Source organism: Dipteris shenzhenensis, chromosome 30 (genome assembly GCF_047967505.1).
Source record: "Dipteris shenzhenensis isolate YYH24624 ecotype China chromosome 30, Dip_SZ_1.0, whole genome shotgun sequence".
In the NCBI taxonomy this organism is placed as follows: Eukaryota; Viridiplantae; Streptophyta; class Polypodiopsida; order Gleicheniales; family Dipteridaceae; genus Dipteris; species Dipteris shenzhenensis.
Window position 1 is genome coordinate 22,060,443 of NC_141625.1, and position 24,249 is coordinate 22,084,691.

At 44.2% G+C, this 24,249-nt stretch overlaps 1 protein-coding gene across 1 annotated transcript in view; it reads left to right on the plus strand.

Moving 5' to 3' along the window:
• Positions 1 to 24,249, plus strand: part of LOC147881844 (uncharacterized) — a 123,236-nt gene that overhangs the window by 10,215 nt on the left and 88,772 nt on the right. Inside the window, exon 2 of the mRNA XM_087401258.1 lies at positions 134 to 244. Within this exon, the coding sequence (XP_087257384.1) occupies positions 134 to 244 (111 nt within the window). The remainder of the gene's footprint in view (positions 1 to 133; positions 245 to 24,249) is intronic.

Genomic DNA, 24,249 nt, shown 5'->3' on the forward strand with positions numbered 1-24,249 from the left:
CCCGGCACTGGTGCACGTGACAATGAGGAACTTGAGTTTCGAGGTTTCTTTAATGGTCAGTTATTTAGCGTCATTATAGGAGCAGGCTTTACTGTTGTGTTTTGAAACTGATAGCTTATATGTCTGTTTACAGTTAAAGTCTGATCTGGGAGCCCCGCCACAGCTAGCATGGAGACGCAGATTAAACAGCCATGCAAATCTTCTCAGAGAATTCAATATCACCTTCAGGGAGGCCATGAAGATGGTAATCGTGTTCTGTCTATGGTATTATATGCAGGATATTTGAAATTTTGCAAAAATGTCATGCTTTTGAAAGAACAAAAGCTTTATTTTCTTGTGTTAATTCAATGTTGTCTAATCAAGAATTTGGATTGTGTATTATGAAGTCATTTGTAAAGTTCAAAAGGAAAAAAAATAAGGTTTGATAAGACTAGGCAAAACAAGGATAACTCGAGCATAGGCATTCTCAAAGAATGAAGGAACTATGAAACATTGTGGAAGGAATTTTGAGAGAGAGAGAGAAAGAGTCGTAAAAGACAAAAAAAACAAATGCAATAAGAAGTTTCATGTTTTAATGATGAGTGAAAGGAAAATCATCTTAACCTCTTGAGAGCCAACATGACCCATGGGCTAATTCTCTAATTTTGGGTTTGTGTAACCTCATACTAATGGTACTTGCTCCGTAGGTGTCCTTTCCTTAAGCTATCCCTTCACGAGTCCTTTGCTAACTCTTAGCCCTAGGTTTAGCCCATGGTTCGGATTTCCTAGGTTTAGTTCCTAGGCTGTAATGACCTTTATTAGATAAGGAGTAGTGTGGTGTAAACACATCCTGGGGCACTTTTCCCTCCAGTTAGGAGGATTTAGGATTAGCTTTCTTTGTAGAGGATGTATTCCTTATTTTTGGTCATTCTTTCTAACACAACTCTTGCATTCTCAATACATCTCAAGGCTTTGTTGTTCTCCTCTCATCCCCATTCCCAACATTTCGTATCAGAGCCCAACCCCTTTCAAATTGAAGCGGAAAGCTGATAGTAGTGTTGACTGCTACAAGCCTGCCTTGTTGCGAAAGGCTATGCGCAACAACATGGCATTGACTTTGAGGAGACATTCACTCTTTCTCCCATTACGACAATTCATTGTGTTATGGCTCTTGCATCTCACCGGCATTGGGAGGTCCATCAATTGGACGTTAAGACCAATTTCCTTTATGGTGATTTATTGGTAGAGATCTATGTCACTCTGCCTCTAGGATTTGAGGTTGCAAGTTCCGAAACTCAAGTATGCCGGCTGAAAAAGGATTTCTATTGTTGGATATAGGGCTTAATCACATGCACACTCGCGAAATAATCCGCACAACTCTATTCATGTACACAACAAAGATGTATTCTCACTCTCACATGAAATAACAAGGATAATCAAATGCTGAGAAATCCCGACTGCTAGAGAAACTAAAAGACTTTGTATTTATTGAAATGAGCCGACTTGACATGCCGCACCTCTACCGAGTTCGTAGGCAATACAAAAAGACTAGACGAGTACTCGACCCTACGGCCTTGTGAGCAGCTGCTCTACAACCAAATGTTGGATAGGTCACCTCCCCATTTGTAAGGCCCCAAATGACGAGAGCGTGGGGGAGGGAGACCTAGGGCATATGTCTACAAAAGAAAGAGGGAGGGGGCTGCCACATGGGCAGCACCTCATACTTGGCAGTGAGGGGCCACTATGGAGGACAACAGCCTGGACCAGACCTGGGACAGGTGGCGGCTTTGTACGGCCTAGTACGGAGATGCACACTGTAAGAAATCCTAGATTTACTATATTTAGAAATGTTCTAAGGAACAAAAAGGAGACTGAAATAGTAGAGAACAAGGAATATTTGTATTGCTTGAGTGTCTGTAGTGTTTCATCCATAGAGTTGGTCCTCTCTTATATAAAGAGTGAAGAGTCACACATGAAAAGGTGTGTACTCCAATGTGTATGTGCATGAAGAGGCGTGTACCCCCTGTGAAGGGTGTGACTCTTGATGAGAGGATACATACGATGGTGGTCTCTCTTCAATAGGATGTCTCTCTTGTGAAGGGGTGTGCCTCATAGGAAGCGTCCCGTTGAAAGGGCATACCCTTTCACAAGTGTCCATTCATCAAACCATCCATAAGTAGAGAAAGGAATAGTCACAGATCGTGACACACACGTGGCCGAAAGGAGCTGAAGATGGCACTGACATGGCGGGGGAAGCCCTGAAGGTACCAGCAACTGAACAGCCAGGCAACCAGGGCAGATTACGGGCAGACCATGGGCTGGGTCCCTGCATGGCAAGAGAGTTACAGATGGGGCAGTGCCCTGTCCTTAAATAGGCAGGGGCTGGCTGATTGGCTGGCCAACAGCACACGGCCGCATAAAGGGGGAGCAAATGGGGTCGGCTGAAGGGCCGCTGTCACATGCACCAGGGTCAAGCTCAGGTGGCAGTGACAACTAGCTACCTAGCCTGCCTGAAATGGCCCAAAAGAGCCTGGTTTTATGGGCAAGGGCCAGCAGCTTGGTTGTCCAAAACTGACCAGCCAGTCAGTTGTGCTGGGCCAAGGTTGGCTGGTTCCCAGCCCTAATAGGGCCTCAGCTCCCTTTTTCACTCACTCAGCTTTCCTCAGTTCAGGGCTCAGCTCCCAGCCTCCAGCAACGCTTCCAGCCAGCATATGTGCGAGATTTGGGTGTCCTATTTCCGTAGCATAGTTCCATCTCCTGCATGTCGTAGTTAGGGGAGTGGTCTCGCTCAGTTTTGTATGCCAATTTGGCAACCATGTATAAATAAAGGTGTATAGTTAGGTAAATCTCTTGGATGCGTCAATTTACCTATGAGTAGGTTTATTTGAGCGTGTTTTTCAAAAGATTTAAAAAATTGTATTTCTTTAGGAAACATGGTTTTTACACTTTTATTTTCACTAGAACTATATCCCTTTATCATAAAAATATACAGAATTATCACTTATTCAATTTTACATAACATAAATTCTCTTCTTCATAGACGTCCTTTGTACCCTTGTTATGACCTAAAAAAAGTGTTGAAAAATAATTCCTTTAAGAAACATCCCTCATAATCACTCTCAATGTAATAATATTTTACATATATAATTACTTATTAAACACATTTATATCAATATGACAAGAGATTTCTAGTGTTTTAATAGCATAAATAACAAGATATTTATGGATATGTTTCTAAAGAAGTTTAAATTACTATAAATAAGTATTAACTTGGGCTTATATATCACTCTCATAAAATACATCTAATATTTAATACTATATATGCAAGATTTTATAACTCCACAAATGGGGTTTTCCGATCAAGTTGAGTGGCTGAATGACTATATTTGGACATTGGATGTGAAAGTTATGCCACTTTTAAAAGTGCTGTCCATGGTAGTTTCGCCAGTGAAACTACCTTGCAAGACCTACTTCAAAGGGGTTTTGCTGGCGAAACTACCTTGATGGCTTGCTTCAATGAGGTTTCTTTGGAGAAATCCTTTCATGAGGCTAGGTTGAGAGAGGGTTTTCATTGTTACTCCCTATTAAATAAAAGCTGTAAGAAGGACCATAAGGGAATTTTTATAGAGAAGTCGGCTCTACATGTGGGTTTCTTCAAAAGCCATCCCATTATGTTACTCACCATTCCTAAAAATTCATGTAAAGCTTTGCCTATAAAATAGGCATTGTTATAATACTTTGCATATTTTTAAGTGAAACTATGTTTTGTTCTGATCTATTTTTGCCATATTTTTATATAGTTGGAAGCTTTCTTTTTCCTTCGCTTGGACGCTCAGAAGATTTCGCTCGGAAAATGCTCGTTCCCAAATCTCTTGTGTCTCTCATGCTTGAGTTTGTATTTATCTATTTTTCGCACAAGTATCCACATGTTACATTGGTATCAGAGCAGTATGGTTTCTTCTGATTTGAGTTAGGTTGGAGGGAGTCATGGCAGCAAAGCTTAGTTATGGGGACTTAGTTAGTAGAGGACGGAGCATGCCTTGGATATTATCTAGTTTTGTATTTTGTGCCTACCCCGGACTAGTGGTAGTACCATACTCCATTAGTCTCTCCCTCCCAACCGTCATCGTGCATCGCGCTGGCTTTCGTCTACACCCGTATGCGTTTACACCTTGCGGGACAAGGTTAGGGGGGAATTTTCCCCCCCTCTGGCAGTCATTATTACAGCAGTTGATGGGTCTACCAGCTTTCCATTATGGGCCCGTCGAATAGAGCAGCTCTCAGCAAGCATTCAGGGAGCAGGATCATCTCCTTGAGTAAAATATACTCTTTTTTGAGCAGCCCGAACAGGACAAGAAGACAAAGGTGTGAGAAATGGAGGGAGCAGGAAGCAAGAGTGAAAAAACATTGAGAATGCAATAGAAAGATAACATGAGTACGAGTGAGATGATAGTTTTGTCCAAGTGACAAAACTATACTAACCCACGAACTGTGGTTAGGGGGAAAAACCTCCTAGTGAGGGAAAAGTTTCCCTCACTCAATTATGGATTACATTGGCCACTGCCTAGAATATGCCAATAATTCTAACATGCCCTTGCAGTGCCAATGTGATGTACAAGAAAGTGATCAATCACCAAAAGGAGATAAGTTCAAGGCACTGCAAAATGCTCCAAACTTCTCACGTGGAAGTGCTTTGGTGAAGATGTCTACAACATTGTCATGTGTTGACACATAGATCATACTGATCTCCCTTACATCTCTCTGACATAATGATAATGAACCGAAGGACCCTCCAATAAGAGATGAAGATCAGCAAACAAAAGACGCAGCCAAACACATTCAACTGTCGTTGTGAAAGCTACCCTGTACTCAGCTTCACATGAGGAAGTAGCCACAGTAGATTGTTTCTTGCTCAGCGAAGAAATGCAAGCTTTGCCTAAAAAGAAACAATTACCACTAGTGGACTGTCTGGTGTCATAGTCTCCAGCCCAATCTGAGTCACTATAAGCATGCTTCTGCAAGTCACCCCTTGAGAAATATCAAGCCACACTTTGTGCTTTGCAAATAACGGAAGGTGCGTTTTAGAGCCTGCCAATGTGTTGTCTTTGGGCTGTGCATATATCTGCTGCTTTTGTTGCTCAAATGCAAGCTGTGATTCGGGATTATGGTAAATCATTTATGCGAGCCACACGGGAGACTATTGTGCATGCTAAACTCACTTGCGAGAGTCTGACTAAGCTTGAGGCATCCAATAGCTTGGCTGTAAAGTGTGGCATCCATTGATTCACCTGTATCATACATAGTAGGCTTCAGCCCCGGCTCCATGGGAGTGGCTATAGGCTTACAATCTCGCATGTTGAACCTATCCAAGAGCTTTTGCACATACTTGGATTGAGACATAATAATGCCACGCTTGTCTTGTATGAACTGGATCGCCAAATAGAAATCTAACATGCCCAAATTTGTCATGTCAAATTCAGCTTTCTATTGCCTTGAAATCTGCAATTATTTCCTCATTTGACCCTGTGAACAGCATGTCATGTACATAAAGAATGATGACCAAAATATCCCCCCCATCCTTCTTGATGTAGAGGGTGCTTTTCGTGGGACTATTGTGTAACCCCTTACTTGCCAGGAAGGCATTAATCTTGGCATACCATGCACGTGGGGATTGTTTCAGCCCATATAAAGCTTTTCAGCTTGCAAACTTGAAGTGCATTGCCCGAAAGTTCAAATCCAGGAGGTTGTTTGACATAAACCTCTTTCTGCAAGTCCCCATTAAGCAAAGCTGTTTTTATGTCCAATTGATGGACATTCCAAACAAAATTTGCAGCCATGGCAATAACTGACCTTATGGTGGTCATCGGGGATGTAGGAGCAAAAGTCTCCTCATAATCTATGCCCTTTTTTTGAGCATAGCCTTTGGCAACGAGCCCTGCCTTGTACCTTTCAATGGACCCATTTGGCTTCCTTTTCACTTTGAAAACCCATTTGATACCAATGGCATGTTTCCCTGTTGGCAAATCCACAACATCCCAAGTCTGATTTTTCTCAATGGACTGCAATTCATTGTGCATGGCATCCATCCAATGCACATTATCCTTGGATTCTTAAAAGAGTCAGGTTCTTTTTCATCGAGAAGAGTACCTGCATAAGTTGTCTCAACAGAAAGAGCCCCTCTTGGGTGCCTTACTGCACTACGAGTTCTGCCAAGCAAAGGTGCCTTAAGTCTACTCTCCCTGAGAGTCTGTAGCAACCAATTCGGAACTGTTTTGGCTGCATGTATCTCTTGAATCTCTTGCCTAACAACTTCATCCACACTCTGTGGAGGAACAAAAACAGCATGTCGCTGAATCGGGGCATGTGGATTAGGAGGAGGTTGCTGTAAATAATTCTGATTTTCAGCATGAGCCTCAGTTGGGAACCAAAAGCTGTAGGAAGAAACCCCTCAAAAATATCATCTGAAGAAGCTGGAATAGTAAATTAAACATGTGTATGTGCTGAATTCTCTGAAAAAATAACATCTCTACTCACAAAAATCTTACGAGTGGTAGGATTGTAGAGACGATAGCCTTTGCTTTGTGCACTATACCCAACAAAGATACACTTATGTGCCTTATTTGACAACTTATGTCGAAACTTCACAAGCACGTAGGCATATGCAACACAACCAAAAACTCGAAAGTGATCCACTCAAGGCTTTCTCCCATGACAAGCCTCATAGGGAGTGATTGTCTTCAAAGCCTTTGTGGGAGTGCGATTCAAAACATAATTGGCACACATGAGGCCTTCGGGCCAAAATCTGTGAGGCAACTTCGTACTAGTAAGCATGCATCTATCCATCTCCATGAGAGTGCGATTTTTTCGCTTAGGTTTGCCATTTTGTTGAGGTGTAAGCCTCACTGTAAGCTGATGTGTGATGCCTTTCTCCTTCAAAAATGCCTCAAATTCACGAGACATATACTCCCCTCCTCTGTCAATGCGAAGTGTTTGCACCTTGAGTCCTGTCTCATTTTCAACCATGGCCACAAAGTGTTTGAAATGCATAAACACATCTGATTTTTTCTTCAGGCCTTAAACCCAAGTATAATTGGTGTAGTCATCTATGAATGTAACATAATAGAGATAACCACCAAAAGCAGGTGCCCTCATGGGACCGCAGACATCACTGTGGATGAGCTGTAATTTGCGAGTAGCTCTTACTGCACCATCCTAAAGGAAATCTATGCATCTTACCAAGGATGCATCCCTCACATGCATGAGGAGGATGTGATTCCAAAGGAGGCAATGCATCAACCGTAGCATGCTTCTGAAGTGTCATTAAGCTGCCATAGCTCATTTGCCCATATATGGCATGCCATAACTCCGCATTTTGCATTGCAGTAGTGGGAGTGCTCACTGAAAGTGCAAGATCGGATCTTTTCTCATAAATGTCAAGTTCAAAAAGGCCCCGATACAAAATGACAGACAACATCAAAGCATAGCCATTCTCTTTTTCTTGGACTGCACACTTAGCATCATCAAATATGACCTGAAATCCTCCTCAATTGAGAGAGGACACTGAAAGTAAATTCTTCTTTATACCTGGCATATAAAGAACATCAGTAATTCTGAAATTTGTGCCATCCGTGGAGGTGAGTATGATGTCACCCACTCCACACACTGAATAAGAAGAATTGTTTGCACATGTTACCGTCTTTTTAGCGGGCGGTGCATTCAGAGATGCAAAAAGACTCTTCCTTGCAGTGATGTGCTTGGAAGCACCACTATCAAAATACCAAGTGTTTAGTGTCTCATTGACACTGAAAGAGCATGCATCCTTTGAAGAGTCATAGTTGCAAGCCAAGAAAGCGTACGGGTCATCCTCAAGAGTGGCTGTAGTATTTGGACTAGCCACTGGAAAATCTGAAATGCAAGAAAAGGGCATAATGCTCTTCCACAAAGTTGGCTGTAACATCCCCTCCATCATGTCCATTAGGAGCTGATGCATCTGAGATAGTCAAACCTGAATCCCTTTTCTTCTCCTTAGCTATTCGCTTCTTGCATTCACCAATGTAATGACCTGGCTTCTTACAGTAGTGACAAATGCCCCTACTCTTAGGCTTCTCTGCATTACCTTTAGCCTTATGAGAGGGCTGTCGTGAATCAGCTTTATGTTGATGTGTGGGCTGATTTCCATGTTGCTTTTGCTGCCCTTTTCCTTTGGGCCCGAACTTTGAAAGCATGGCATGCTCGCCAGCCCGTGTTGCCTTGCTCTTTCTTGTCTGCTCTTCCTACAACAAGAGTCCTACTAACTCGTGAAAAAAGAGAGGATTGCTACCCCCCCTCAATGACAAATTCAGCGAGGTATGAAAACCAAGATAAGACTCAGGAAGAGAATTCAGAGTGGTGGTAATCATCTCTGAATCCGTAATAATCTCATCTATATTCAGCAACTGCTCCCTCAAATCCTGAAGTTTTGTGAGGTGAGCATTCATAGAATCTCCCTCTTCCATATGTATGAGATAGCTCTCTCTTCAGGAAGGAAACTACGGCATCATTTCTTGCTGCAAACACAGCTATGAGGGATGGGTCTTCCACATTTGGAGATATCTTAGACCCATCAACATTTGCCATAGATGAGCCTCTTGTGCCCATCGCTCGAAGGAGCTGTCTATCCCCCACAGTTAGTTCTCTTGGGGATTCCACCCAAGGGGATACCCAGATGTAGTAGATAGGTGTGATGGGTCTTCGACCCATCAGGCCTCTTCATCATCTTCGGTTAGTTCCTATTGGTCTTCCGTCCTTGGAGCTCAGTTGGCCGCATCAGTTTTAGCCGATAGGACTCCTCTCATCAGGAGTGTTCAGGACTAGGGGGCTCAGTTTCTAGTCCCACTAGCCATGATGCTCAGCAGGAGAGGGCGTCTCCGGAGTTTGCTAGACCAGTGTCAGGCCTCGTTGAAGGGAGCACCCTCATAACTGGAGTCGCATGTATAGCTATCACCAGTATGGAGGTTGATAATGCCTCGACAATGCGTTAGGATAGTCATGCAGTTTCCTCTGCAAGTCCCCTTTCTCAACACTTTACGGAAGCAATAGTTGCAGTACTAGTCAATAGAGAGGTTGAACGAGGCCTTCCCATTATTATGTCATGCACTCCGGGAGGTTCGTCATACAGTGTCCTCTCCATCAGATCGCGAGCCACCAGCAGTAGCAGTGGCCAGTGTCTACACCGGCAGTTCCCTTGGTAATACAACAATTCAGTTGATTCATCGAGGGTGTGCTCAGCAGCCTTAGTACTTCCTCAGCACCTCAGGGGGACATGCTTAGTCCCAGTATCCCATTAGGAAGAAGCTCTATGAGTCATCTCTCAGTTCCTTCGAGAGGCATACGAGTCATTCATGGTAGACGAGGTGTTCACAACAGTTTTGGACATCTCACAGTTCTTTCAGGTAGCAACCCATTCAGTTGAATCATTAGAAGGGTGCCCAGGAGCTCCTCCATTCCTTCGGAGAGCAGCCAGTACAATCTCCTCCTTGGAGGGGTGCTCTGCAGTGCCAATTGCCACTCAGCTCCTTGGAGAGACAACCACAGTTCCATCTCTCTCAGAGTGTCTCAGAGAGACAGCTACAGTTTTCACAGCTCCCGGCATCACGCAAGTTCTTCGGGAGACATTTCCATCCACAGTTCCAGATTCTAGGAGGGTGGCAAAGTTTTTACCCTCAGCAGTTATCACGCTACAGCAGAGCCTAGAGGAGGCAGGTTCATTCTAGCTCCCTCACTGCAGTCATGCAGACAGCAGCTCCACACTTTCCAAGAGTGCATGTGAGTACTATGGAGCTCCCAGGTTTTCAGTTTTGGTTGCCTAGATTCAATGGCTTTCTCATCATCCCTGCAGTTCCTGGAGTAGCACTATCATTTCTATGTCGGTGTATCTTCTGCAGTGGGGAGAATGCATGCCAACAATTGGTAGTCAGTTTCATGCCACTCGACTTCCAGGGTGCAGTGCCTCCACATCAGCAGCCCAGTCAGTCCTCAGCAGGTCACGAGGACAAGAGGCAGTTCCTATGTCCAGGAGCCTATTAGAGTGCCATACCACCCAAGGATCATGTTCACAGCAGTAGCATGGTGGGATGACTGGCCTCAATAGTTCGGTGTTCAGTCTTCACAGCAATATTGGTTCCCAGGAGTTTTTATTGAGCCGCTGTGTTATCATAATAGAACATTTGTACTAGATTAGTCCCATTTCCAGACTGTTATTCCTTAGTTCTTTGGGAGGACAGTCAAGTTTCTAGCAGTAGTTGGTGGTTAGCACGATCACATTTGCTTCGCAGATGCACTCTGTCCCTCAACATCTATCATCATCCAGAATTTAAGCAGGAGGGAATGCTACATGCACCCCTACACTAGGGAGCATGGTGACACACAGTCTAACCCATTTGTCATACGCCACGTCGTTGTGAGTCCTAGTCCAGGGACGAGTCAAGCACGAGCTACGGGGGTCCGTTCCCAGTTCCCAAAGTCACAAACCACGGCGGAGCAGTTCGGGTCCCCAGGGCAAAGCATTGCGAGGTATCCACGTAGCAACAAGTTCATAAGAGGGGAATGTTCTTGGAGGTCAACATCTCCTGATGTCACTGTAGAGAGAGAGGGCATTGTTTGTGGTGTGCCCGCCTAGTATGGTAATAGGACAGATGAGAGAGGGCCTTGTTGTGGGTGTGCCCACCCCTTGTGAGCACGTAGTAGGAGGGGGGATAGATACACACCTGGGCCATGCTCTTGTGGTGGGTTTGGCCCCGTTAGGCGGATCTGTATGGCGCCCTCTAGGGCCTGCTTGCTGTCATGCAGGTTGGAGGAGTTCCCAGGAGGGGTGTGGATCAGTATGGCCCTGTTTAGGGCGCGTTTGGGGCTTGGCTATGCCGTGCTGGAAGCCCTTTGGCTGCGCCTACATTGGGCCAAGCTGAGGGGCCCATCTGGCCATCTCTTGGGTCGGGTTTCAGGCTAGGACAGATGGGCCAGAGGGGGAGTGCACCGACGACCTAGTCGGCCCCCCCTACAGCTGCTGGTTGGCCCCTTGTTCAGGCTTGTACTACCTACCGGGGGAGAGTGCCTATATAGAGGTCCCCCTCCTCTTTGTTACCATCAGCTGGAGCTGGAGCAGTTCTTCCAGCAGAGCATCCAGTAGAGCAGTTCAGTCCACCATCTAGTGGAGCCTGGTAGAGGTGTAGAGCCAGCCCACAGCATCACTTGAGGAGCTGGGTAGTGGAGTAGTTCGTCCACTCCCTCATGCTCCCGTTCTTCTGGTTGTTGAGCTGTTTGTCTGAACTCTCGAGTCGCCCGCTGTTTCTGAGGTTTTCCCCCAGTTGTAGTGGGGTTTTCTCTAGAGATCACTTGCAGTTCTCATGTGCCTTTCTCTCCTTTCACTCCCCTCACGGTGTGTGTGTGTGTGTGTGTGTGTGAGTCGTGCTATCTCTCTTTCTCTTTTGTTCATTTCCGCTGCACTTCTCACAAATCTCACATGTACCAGGGTCAAGCCCAGGTGGCAGTGACAACTGGCTGCCTAGCCTGCCTGAAATGGCCCAAAGAGCCTGGTTTTATAGGCAAGGGCCAGCAGCCTGGTCGTCCAAAACTGACCAGCCAATCGGTTGTGCTGGCCCAAGGTTGGCTGGTTCCCAGCCCTATATAAGGGGCCTTCAGCCCCCCTTTTCACTCACTCAGCTTTCCTCAGTTTAGGAGTCAGCTCCCAGCCTCCAGCAGCGCTTCCAGCCAGCATATGCGCGAGGTTTGGGTGTCCTATTTCCGCAGCATAGTTCCATCTCCCGCATGTCGTAGTTAGGGGATTGGTCTCAGCACAGTTTTGTATGCCGATTTGGCAACCATGTATAAATAAAGCAGTGTACTATAGTTAGGTGAATCTCTTGTGTCCCTCATGCTTGAGTTTGCCTTTTATATTCATCTATTTTCCTCACAAGTATCCACATGTTAAACCAGCAGTCGGCCATAATGGGCCCTGCTGGTCGGTCAGTTTGGGCCTATAAAAGAAGCTCCTTGGGGGGGCATAACATCATCCAGCAAGTCAGCAAGCAAGGGAGCATCGGGAGCAGCAGTAGCCTCATCCTTAAGCCTACATCCAGGAGGCAAAGGAGTCCCAGAGGTGCTGCAGACTGAGTTCACTTAGGGCTGAACCCTAGGCTGTCTATCAGGGCAGCAAGGAGCTGAGATCTTTGGACGGAGAGTCTACATATGCTTGAGGTGGAGCAAGCGGGATCAGAGATCTAGAGGTACTCAGATAGTACAAGAACCTTTTGGTAAGATCAGAGGACCACATCTTGGTGGGACTCTAGATCTATCTTTTGTATTGTGTCCATAGTTTTGGACAGAAATATATTATTTTGGTGGATTCTATATCTGGCATGGTTCATTGTGTATTTGCTAGTCTGCACAGTACATCTATGTGAAGCACATTAAGTTAAGAAGTTCGTGATTCCACACACACACACACACACACACACACACACACATTTTTTCTTTTGGGGTGAAAACTATGAGTGATTATATTACAGAGATGCTAACCCGAAAAAGGGCAGTACAATTACATCATGAGATAATCTCACTATATGATAAGTACACCTCATAGTCAATATAGTGCGATTGCAAGCAATCAAACAAGGATTGCTGCAAAGAGTGCCGGAAAAAAGAAAACTTGGAGAAAGTTGGATCAACAAAGACTGTATGATTACGATCCTTCCGTAGAGTCCATAGTGCCCAGTAGCAAACCCAAAGAAAAAACAAATCAAACTCTTGTCGAGGCGGGTGTATCCCAAAAAGCCAGAAGAACTTCCCAAAAGTAGCGCGAGGAAAACGTGCTCGCAAACGCTTCCCTAGGAAGTTTAAGAAATCACTGGAATGAGGACAATGCCAGAAGATGTGACACACACACACTTTTTTTTTTTTTGGTGAGAAGAAAGCTTTTATTTCTATATAATAATTACATTCATAGTTGCTTCAAAAAACGAAGTAGCTACTACTCAAGAAAAGATCTCAGTATAGGCTGTATACACATCCTGATCAATCAAACGAGTCTGAAAACAATCGTAGAATGATTGTTGCAGAGATCGTTTGAAAAAAAGAAAGGATGAAAATAGTGGATCACCAAAGACTCTATGATTTCTATCCATCCATAAAGTCCATAGGGTCCAATATCGCACCCATATAAAAAACAAATCAAAACCCTGTCTCTGGGGATGAAATCCAAACAACCAGAAAAATCTGCCAAAAGTAACAGTAGGAAATCGCTGTCGAAGCCTCTGTCTGATGAGAGCAATGAAATCAGAAGTATTTGGACAGGACCAAAAGATGTGGAGCACTGATTCAGTAGAGTGCGAGCATCTGTGACAAACAGCTGAAGCAATATGTCTGTGTACGAGTAACTGTCCAGATGGAAAAATGCCAAGGAGAACTCGCCATAGGAAAAGCTGTTGTCGAAGAAGTGACACACACACACACACACACACACTTTTTTTGTGTGGGTGAAATCATATATTTCTTTGTTGGAAACCTCAAAAAGAGGAAAAAAACCCACCATGAAGTACAAAAGTTGAAAAGATTACAAGTATGCTTCTGAGAGAAACCTCAGAAGTCTGACAGAAAATATAAAACTGATTACAAGTCACTTGGAGGAGGATCAAGTAAGATATCCTCCAAAGTAAGATTATTAGCTTGCAGAAAACCATGTAACGGAGTGACATCACCATCAATAAAACAAAGCTGTTTTTTTCCCTTCTGGTTCTTCTTAATATAGGCTTGCAACTGGAACTTTTGAACCATAGGATCAAAAACCTGTCTCAACCAAGGATGAAAAGACTCCAGTGAAAAGGAAACATCTGAAGCTGGAGATGAAAGGCCCTGTAAAGATGGATGCACTGTAGCAGTGTTCTCAATTAAAGGAGGTTGAAACTCCAAGGAGAAGGGAACTGCTGCATCCTGAACATTTGTATCTGGGGCTGAAAGGCACTCTAAATTTTCCTCTACCGCAGGAAATTGCTGAATAGAAGAAGAATCCATGACATCTTGCATAAGAGCAGAATTGTCCAGCAGTGAGGAAGCATCCAACATTGCAACTTCACTCTTTGAAATAGAAATAGAAACAGAAGCAGGATCACAAGGAACATGAGAATCTGGCACTGTAGTAATAGGATCCGGAAGTGCCAAAACCGCAAAAGGATTGGAATCTTTAAACACCTTGTCTTCCTAAACTCTTCTCCAAACCTTAGAGGGTTTAACAAAATGCATGACTTCCTGTATGTTGGAAGAAGAGATAGGAAGAGGATGAACCGGAACAGGAGGAGCAGAAGGCTTCTGAGCATTAGCTGAAGAGCATGGAGAAGGGCATACTCTAGCAAAATGGCCCAATTGTCGACCTTTATAACAGGCATTTGGAAAGGAGGAAAAACGAAGTGGAATCCGGAGAGGGTGAGGCAGTCCAAAATCCACTTCCAAGCATGAAGGAATGAGCTGTTCCATATCCCAAAGAACACACACCCTTATATCTGTGCTGGTGACCAGAAAATCTTGCTTGGGAATGAAAAGAACACGGCCTAGCAGAGCTGCCAGAGAAGGCACACGTTGGAAAAGAGGAACCGGCAAATCTTTCAAAGTAATCCAAACAGGACAAAAGCTGAGAAGCGACGAGGCTGGATCAAATAAAGGATCCCAAGGCATAGCAACTGCAAAATGGCCTGCCCCATATACTCCACCCAAAGTAAGTGGAAAACAGTGTCTGCAGAAGCACAACGTGCAAAATAAAATCCTTTTCCCAAAAAAACATAAGATGTAATCTTGCCAGCAGCCACTGTAGCCGAAGACCAGGCTTGTAATTTAGACACTATCATGACTCTCCCCATAAAATATAAACAAACACCAAGCTGTTGTCCCTGGTGAATACTTTGAAGCAAAGGTTCAGGGGAGAGAGGTCGGCGTAAAGAAAGTCCAGCAGTGGAAGGCAAAAGCATTGAATCATCACACAATTGACAAAGCAGATCTTTTTGAAGCGAGGTAGAGGGGAAGCCATAAGAATCAAACTTGGTTGCCTTCACCCCTTTGGAAATGGACGAAGAAAGAGAGCCCCTTTTCTTTTTACGAACATAGTGAAGAGCAGGAAAAGCAGATCTCTCGGGAAAGAAGAGACATGGGAAGAAAAGAGGAGAGGAGCAGGAGCTGAGGTGTTAGTTCTAGAAGAAGGGCAGATGAAGTATGAACAAAGGCAGCCGGGATGGAAACAGATGGAGACAAGGTAGAGATAGAAGTTGTCGGAGTAGTAGGAAGTGGGGAAGGAGAGGCATCTATAGCAGACTGCAATTGAACATGGGCAGAGTGCTGCGAATTAGGTATGGACAGTAGTGGAAGTTGGACGGAGGGTGGCGGGAGTGGTACAGACAGCTGCGGGAGTGGTACGAAGAGCAGTGGGAGAGGTACGGACAAGGACGGGGGACTGGAACAGGGAAGGATGGGGGAGCAGAGGGGCTCTCCATCTCCACCACCTCGCCACACACACACACACACACACACACACACACACACACACACATTTTTTTAGTGAAAACTTTTGATTGATTATATTACAAGAGTAGTGACCTTAAAACGCAGATAAAAAAACTCACGAGAGCACGGACAATGTGAAAACAAGTGAGGCACAATCTCCGAAGAAGCAGAACATCTGTGGCAAAGTGCAGGAGCAATGTGTTGATGAGCTAATAGCTGTCCAAATGGAAACACTCCCAAAAGAACTCCCCAAAAGAAAACCTGTTGCCGAAGCGGTACTTTATAGGCCCAAAGTTGCTGTAATCTTTTCCTCCACCACTTGGTTGGGCGATGCATTCGCCAAATAGAATCACCTCTCTGTGAAACCCAAGGTTGAGGCAAAAGGATTTTATACAATGCAGGTACAATAATTTGAGATAGCCTCAAAGGACGAGAACATGACCCTGGAGAAGTCAAAGTCCAATCTTCCAGCCGGTCCTAGAGTTCCAAAGGAGGAATTGGAACAAAAGGCGAAAGCATAGAAGTAATTTGTCGCTACAAAGGACGATAATGAGAGCCCAATCCATATGTAGTGGCTGCTAGAGAAAAGGGGAGCACAATACCAGCATTATTTATAACATCAGCAATTGAGGTGATGCCTTTAAACGAGACAAAGTAGGAACGTCGAGGTTCCTGTAAAGCCAAGGGAGGCCGAAAGACTTTCGACCAGTGAATGCTTTCAGCTCTCAAAGAATTCCCAAGCAAAGATTGCCGTCCATTCCATTCCATATGAGAAAGAACATGCTTCCAGTCAAGAAGCAAGCGGGAGAGAAAAGGGCAGCCGAGCAAAGTGCCATCAGTGCAGCCAAAAAAGAAATCCTAGTGATCGAGTTGCCAATGATCAAACGCAGAAATACTGATATGAGTGACCAGATTCCTAATCATAAGAGCCCAAGGTTGATCACCTTGCAGACATTGCAGCAACATTTTTCCCCTGTGGGTAAGAATATGCACATGAATATCCGTGATGTTCAAGCAAGAAAAAATTCAATAGTGAGACCATCCCATCTTGGAGATTTCCATCTGCTACAGGATCTCAGTGCATTAGACAATTCCCTTTCAGTGAAGGGATGTTCAAGTTCCAAAGCCTGAGCATCAGAAAGAATTGGATGAATATGCTGCAAAGGAAGCTGACATGCAGACACGACCTGAGGAGAAAGAGTATCCACATGTCCAAAATGAGTGGAGTAGTGCTGCACACATAAATCAGCAAGCTCTAAACGAGATGTTGACCAAGTGTAAACTCTTAAAAAATTGCTTAGAAGAGCAGCCTTTATCCAAAAATGCCCGTTGTCTGGATTGAGTTTCCCATTTAGCAAGCTTTCTGCGATCATTGGATTGAAGAGAGAGTTGAGCCTGACATAAGAGCATGCTTTCCTCTAAAGACAAAGGGCGAAGATGAGCAAGCTCAGTCAAACTCTAACAAGTAAATTCTGCATGTGTTACAGTCTCCCTTGTGGCTTGCATATAGGATTTGCCATAATCTCGAATAACTGCTTGCATCCGAGCAACAAAAGCTTGCTAGGCATAATCCAAACCAATGTGTATCTGACGAGAGAGAGGCTGAATAGCATCAAAGACCAAGGCTTTAAAGTCAGCATGCTCCAGATAACTATCATTAATCAGCAAAAGCCTTCGGCAAGGCAATCTGTCAGTGGGAAATTCATGTAAGGAAAGCCTCAACCAAAGAGGAGCATAATCCGAATGTGTGAAACCATGATCAACCCAAATTTGACAAGTAAAGGCATCACAATGCTGTGGATCGTGTCCGATAAGAAGATTGAGCATTATGGTGAAAGGTATAGTGAGAAGCATGGGTTGTAATTCCTTCAAGAGATCAACCTGGTGCAACTGAAGCAAAAAATCAGACCATTCCTGTGTTTTAGAAGCCAACATATGAGTGTGGCCTGAGGTGTTGTCACCCGATTGAGAGGCATTATTAAAGTCACCACAAATGAAGGCATGTTGTCACCATGGATAAGTATGCATGGCAGCCCAGATCAAGCTCTATCACGAGAAGATTGGGGGGCATAAACCGATGCAAATTGAAAAATTTTCCCTTGAGCAAGGCATTGAACAATAATCCATCTACCATGGCGATCATTGAGAGCCACAACAGGTTGAAGGTCGTGCTTTACCAAAAAAGCCACACCAAAAAAGGACTGCTCTCCAGCATAGAAGATATCATAACCAGCAAAATGGCCTATCTGACCAGCATACATATGCTGATTATGCTCTTGCAAAGCAACTATATCAGGCTGCAATTGCCTGATATACATCCAGACCAGTTTCCATTTGCGACCATCACACATTCCCTGTACATTGAGAGTAACACACTTTAGATGATCAAGCATATTTACAGTTATGGGACAGGTATGTACAGCAACTAACGGGCTGTCTATGTCAGCATTTCCATCTCAATGTCCGGGCCTCTGCCCTGGGATGAAGCATCAGCCTGAGGAGAGGACAAAAGTAGCAACTTCTTCTTCAGGAAACAAGGTCTGATTTGCAGTCATAGCAGCCCAGGTCAAGCCAACACCGGAGTTTTCAGCAGGTGTTTTCCCATGAGAGGATGCACCACTCCAAGTCTGAGAATTCAAAGGTCGCCTGGGGGAGATCACTTTGCGAGGAGTTTGCCATCCATCAGTCAAAAAAATTTCCCCCTTCCCCTGAGGTGGAGAGGACAAAGGCACAGGAAAAGAAGCATTCCCATTTGAGACAGCCGGGGCTTTGCCTTTGTCTTGAACATAGAAAAACTGTTTGACCCCTTTGTGTTTGACCACAGAAGAGGCATTTGCATTCTTATTCAAAGGCTGAACCATTTCAGCTTGCACTGGCATCTGTGGAGCTCGGGAAGGGCATTGTGAAGCCATGTGCCCAAATTGCTTGCATTCAAAGCAAGCACCTGCAAATAGCCCCCGCTTGAGCTTGTAAAAGGCACTCCCCATGGAAACGTTATTTACAGTAACCGAATATGAAGCTGGAGTGAGATGATCCGTATCCCACAAAATGCAGAAGCGATTCGAATTTCCACTGGGTCTTGGTGGACATACCACCTTACCGAGGGAAGCTGCAATTTTAGGTAGAAGAGAAGACAAGCATTGAGGAAAATCCACAACTTCTACCCAAACAGGGCAACGATGCCGAATCAATGCCTGATAATCCCGGGTGGGAGACGAGGGTAGGACATGGACCATCTGTTGGCCATAGAAGAGAGGAGAGTGCTCTAGCAAAACTTGACGGTGCTCCTCATCAGCCATGATGATCTCAAAAAAGCCCTTTTTTTTGACATAAGAATCACCGAGGGTTCGAGTCAACCAATTCCCAACATCTGTTGCAGCAGGCATCCGTCCTGGGAAGAAAATTATAATGGCATGCTTTGCATACTCCTTAACTTGATCAAATATATCATCCACTTCCACCATAATGCCAGTGGTGGGAAGTGGATCTTTCCAACCTTTGCGGGTGTCTTCAAACCCTTCATGCATAACCCCATAAACAAGCTGAGCCTCAACAGAGTCATGAAGGGAATCATCTGAATCCATCACTTGTTTTTGTTTCTTGTTGGAAATCGACTTGTCTTTGTGAAAGGTTTTCTCATAGGAATAATCCACCATTCGAGTTAAGGAAAAGGCTTGGAAGCAGCAACGCTTTACAAGGAGGAAAGCACAGCAGGTACAAAATTATACGGATTTATTCTGGCTGTACGGACAAAATCGTATGGATTTTGACAATACAGAAATTTTTTTTCTGACAGCAAAACTGTACGGACAAAACCTGGCTGTACGGACAAAATCGTATGGATTTTTGACAGTACGATTTTTTTTGGGGAATTTTTTGATAGAGCGTACGGACACAAAATGGGCATCAAATGGAACTTCGAGGGTGTCAAACTAAGGGAGAAACAAGCAGTTGCAGCGTGGGAGCACGAGTGCAGCACATGATCTCTCTCTCACACCCTGAGACTAGAACTCACCACCACACACATCTTTTTTTTGGGTGAAATCTTTGATTGATTATATTATATGAGTAGCAACGTAAAAAAAAGGTGCTACAATTACATCAACTGAAAATTTCAGTATATGCCAAGAAGACCTCATGATCTATGTAGTAGGTCTGCAAGCAATCAAAGAAAGATTGCTGCAGAGAACGCCTAAAAAAGCCAAACAGAGAGAAAGTAGGATCACCAAAAACTTACTTCAACCATGAGGCCAACCGATGGAACCGAGTCTTTCCACTCTTTCCTTGTGTGTGCAAATCCTTCATGACATCATAGACTAGTTCTGCCTCAACAGAATCATGTACCGGGTCATGCTGACCCTCAGCTTCTTGCATTGAACCGAGCGATCCTTTTGAAAAGTTTTTTCATAGGAATATTCAGCCATATCTTTGGAAGAAGGTGGAACCCAGAAAGGATGTACTTGTAAAGTGATAGTAGAGAAAAAAACAGTCCAAAAAAAAAAAGCCCACAGAGAAGAGAAAAAGAGTGTATTTGTAAGGAGAAAAAGGGGAAAGAGAGATGTAGAGGTCGAGAGAAGATTAAAAAACAGTTTTATAGAGGAAAAGGAGAGAAAAAACCAGTAAAAATTCCCATATGAACTATATTTCAGAGAAAGAGGGAAGATTTTGGTGATGGAAAAGGGGCAGTGGACCCAGAGACCAAGAGGAGAGAAACAGGAGCAAAGAGCCTTCAAAATCAGTGTATAGATGTGGTCCGCGAGCAAAACCCTGTATAAAATCGATCCAGGATCCGGAGATGAATTGGCAGCGGCAATTGGTATCAGGCGAAACAGTCCGTACAGGCCGTACACCTGTACGGAATCTGTATGGGGTTGTGGCGGGCTGTACAGCAGATAGTAGCTGCTCCAAATCACCGTATGTTGAGCTCTGATACAGCTCAACAGGAAGCTGAGGCTCATGGGCTGGTTGGGGGAGGGTCTAGAGCTGTTGGGGAAGGCTAGAGCTCTCTCTTCCTCTCTCTCACACACCACTTCTACACACACACACACACACACACACAATTTTTTTTTTTTGGGGGTGAAATCATTGATTGATTATATTATATGAGTAGTAACCTCAAAGAAAGGTTCTACAATTACATCAACTGAAAATTTCAGTATATGCCAAAAAGACCTCATGATCTATGCAGCGGGTCTGCAAGCAATTAAAGAAAGATTGCTGTAGAGAACGCCTAAAAAAGCCAAATAGAGAGAAAGTAGGATCACCAAAGACTTGACAATTCCTATATGTCCATAAAGTCCATAGTGCCCAGTAGCGAACCCAAACGAAGAAAAGATGAAACTCCGGTCCGGATGGATGAAACCCAAATAGCCAGAAGAACTTCCCAAATGGAACAGATGGGAATCTCACTCGCGGGTGTTGTCGAAGCAGATCAAAAAACTCATGAGAGCACGGACAATGCGAAAACAAGTGAGGCACAGTCTCCGAAGAAGCAGAACACCTATGGCAAAGTGCAGGAGCAATATGTCGATGAGCTAATAGCTGTTCAGATGGAAACACTCCCAAAAGAACTCGCCAAAAGAAAACGTGTTGCCGAAGCGGTACTTTATAGGCCCAAAGTTGCTGTAATCTTTTCCTCCACCACTTGGCTGGGCAATGCATTCGCCGAATAGAATCACCTCTCTGTGAAACCCAAGGTTGAGGCAAAATGATTTTATACCAAAGGAGGAATCAAAACAAAGGGCGAAAGCATAGAAGTAATTTGTCGCCACAAAGGATGATAATGAGAGCCCAATCCATATGTAGTAGCTGCTAGAGAAAAGGGGAGCACAGTGCTAGCATCATCTATAACATCAGCAACCGAGGTGATGCCTTTAAACGAGACAAAGTAGGAACGTCGAGGTTCCTATAAAGCGAAGGGAGGCTGAAAGACTTTCGACGAGTGAATGCTTTCAGCTCTCAAAGAATTCCCAAGCAAAGATTGCCGTCCATTCCATTTCAGATGAGAAAGAACATGCTTCCAGTCAAGAAGCAAGCGGGAGACAAAAGGGCATCCAGGCAAAGTGCCATCAGTGCAGCCAAAAAAGAAATCCCAGTGATCGAGTTGCCAATGACCAAACGCAGAAATACTGATATGAGTGACCAGAGTCCTAATCATAAGAGCCCAAGGTTGATCACCTTGCAGAAATTGCATCAACATTTTCCCCCTGTGGGCAAGAATATGCACATGAATATCCGTGATGTTCAATCCACCACGCATCTTGGGAGAACAAATGTGATGCATCGAAAGCAGCGTGAGACTTTTTCTGCCATGTTTGGATCGCCAAAAGAGTTCCATAAAGACAGACATGAAAGATGTAAGATCTGGCTTAGTAAACATGATCAATGGCAAGTACAATTGAATACATGCCACAAGGATGGAGTGCACTATTCGAAGACGAACGTGCAAAGGCCAGGTTGCCAGTTTCCAATACTCAAGCTTTTTCCGAAACTTAGCCAAAACCCAATCAGTTTGTTGTCGGCGAGTGAGTTCTTACCCCAAAGGGTAACCAAGATGACGAACAAACTGAGTGGGTGGAATGATATCCCCGGGCCATAATACACTATGCCAGTCTTTGGAATGCAAAGGGAGCAGCTTAGACTTCTGAAAATTAACATGAAGACCATCTGCCAAACCATAAATAGAGAGGGCCTGCATCAAGGCACTGAGATCATGGGGCGTATTCTTTGGGGTAAAGAAAGAATCATCAGCATAAGCTTGAGCAACCATGCTGCGATTAGCATCCAATTCCAAGTCATGAAGTGATCCTATAGCCACAATATGATCAATATATTACAGCATAGGATGAGTAGCAATGGCATACAGTAAAGCACTGAGAGGGCATCCCTGGCGGACCGAACAACGAAGAGTCATAGTTTGCGAGATGAAATCCTATTGAACTGTGTCAAAGGCTTTTGCAATATCTACCTGCAAGAGTAGAACATCCTGTTGCGTGTATTTGGCATATTCAATCCCAATATAAGCATTGGCAATGTTATCTGTGATATGGCGACGTGGAACAAAGCCATATTGGGAGGGATGCAACCCATCATGCAAATAACCTTTAATCCGATCAACCACCATCTTGGCAATGATCTTGTAAATGACTGGCATGAGTGTGATTGCCCTTTAATCACCCAGTGAATCACATAGCTGCTTTTTTGGAATCAGCTTGAGAAGACCCTTTTTCCATGACAAAGGCATCTGCTGATTTTGCCATGCTGTATTTACCATTTGCAGCAAGGTGAATTTAAGAAGATCGCAGAATGTAAGAAAAAATTCAACAGTGAGACCATCCCATCCTGGAGATTTCCATCTGCCCCAGGATCTCAGTGCATCAGACAATTCCCTTTCAGTGAAGGGATGTTCAAGTTCCAAAGCCTGAGCATCAGACATAATTGGATGAACATGCTGCAAAAGAAGTTGACGTGCAGACACGACCCGAGGAGAAAGAGTATCCAAATGCCCAAAATGAGTGGAGAAGTGCTGCACACATAAATAAGCAAGCTCTGAACGAGATGTTGACCAAGAACCATCAGGCATCCGGATCCGACAGATATTGGCAGCTTGTCTTTTGTAGTGTAAACTCTTAAAAATTTGCTTGGAAGAGCAGCCTTTATCCAAAAATGCCCGTTGTCTGGATCGAGTTTCCCATTTAGCAAGCTTTCTGCGATCATTAGATTGAAGAGAGAATTGAGCCTGACATAAGAGCATGCTTTCCTCTGAAGGCAAAGGGCGAAGATGAGCAAGCTCAGTCAAACTCTGACATGTAAATTTGGCATGTGCTACAGTCTCCCTTGTGGCTTGCATATAGGATTTGCCATAATCTCGAATAACTGCTTGCGTCCGAGCAACAAAAGCCTGCTTGGCATAATCCAAACCAATGCGTATCTGACGAGAGAGAGGCTGAATAGCATCAGAGACCAAGGATTTAAAGTCAGCATGCTCCAGATAACTATTATTAATCAGCAAAAGCCTTTGGCAAGGCGATTTGGCAGTGGGAAATTCATGTAAGGAAAGCCTCAACCAAAGAGGAGCATGATCCGAATGTGTGAAAGCATGATCACAACCCAAATTTGACAAGTGAAGGCATCACAATGCTGTGGATCAATCTGATACCATCTGTCCAAGCGTGACCGATAAGAAGATTGAGCATTATGCTGAAAGGTATAACCCGAAAGCATAGGCTGTAATTCCTTCCAGAGATCAACCAGGCGCAACTGAAGCAAAAAATCAGACCATGCCTGTGTTTCAGAAGCCAACATATCAGTGTGGCTTGAGGTGTTGTCACCCGATTGAGGGGCATTATTAAAGTCACCACAAATGAAGGCATGTTGTCGCCATGGATAAGTATGCATGGCAGCCTAGATCAAAGCTCTATCATGAGAAGACTGGGGGGCATAAACCGATGCAAATTCAAAAATTTCCCCTTGAACGAGGCATTGAACAATAATCCATCTACCATGGCGATCATTGAGAGCCACAACAGGTTGAAGGTCGTGCTTTACCAAAAAAGCCACACCAGAAAAGGAGTGCTCTCTAGCATAGAAGATATCATAACCAGCAAAATGGCCTATTTGACCAGCATACATATGCTGATTATGCTCTTCCAAAGCAATTATATCAGGCTGCAATTGCTTGATATACATTCAGACCAGTTTCCATTTGCGACCATCACACATTCCCTGTACATTGAGAGTAACACACTTTAG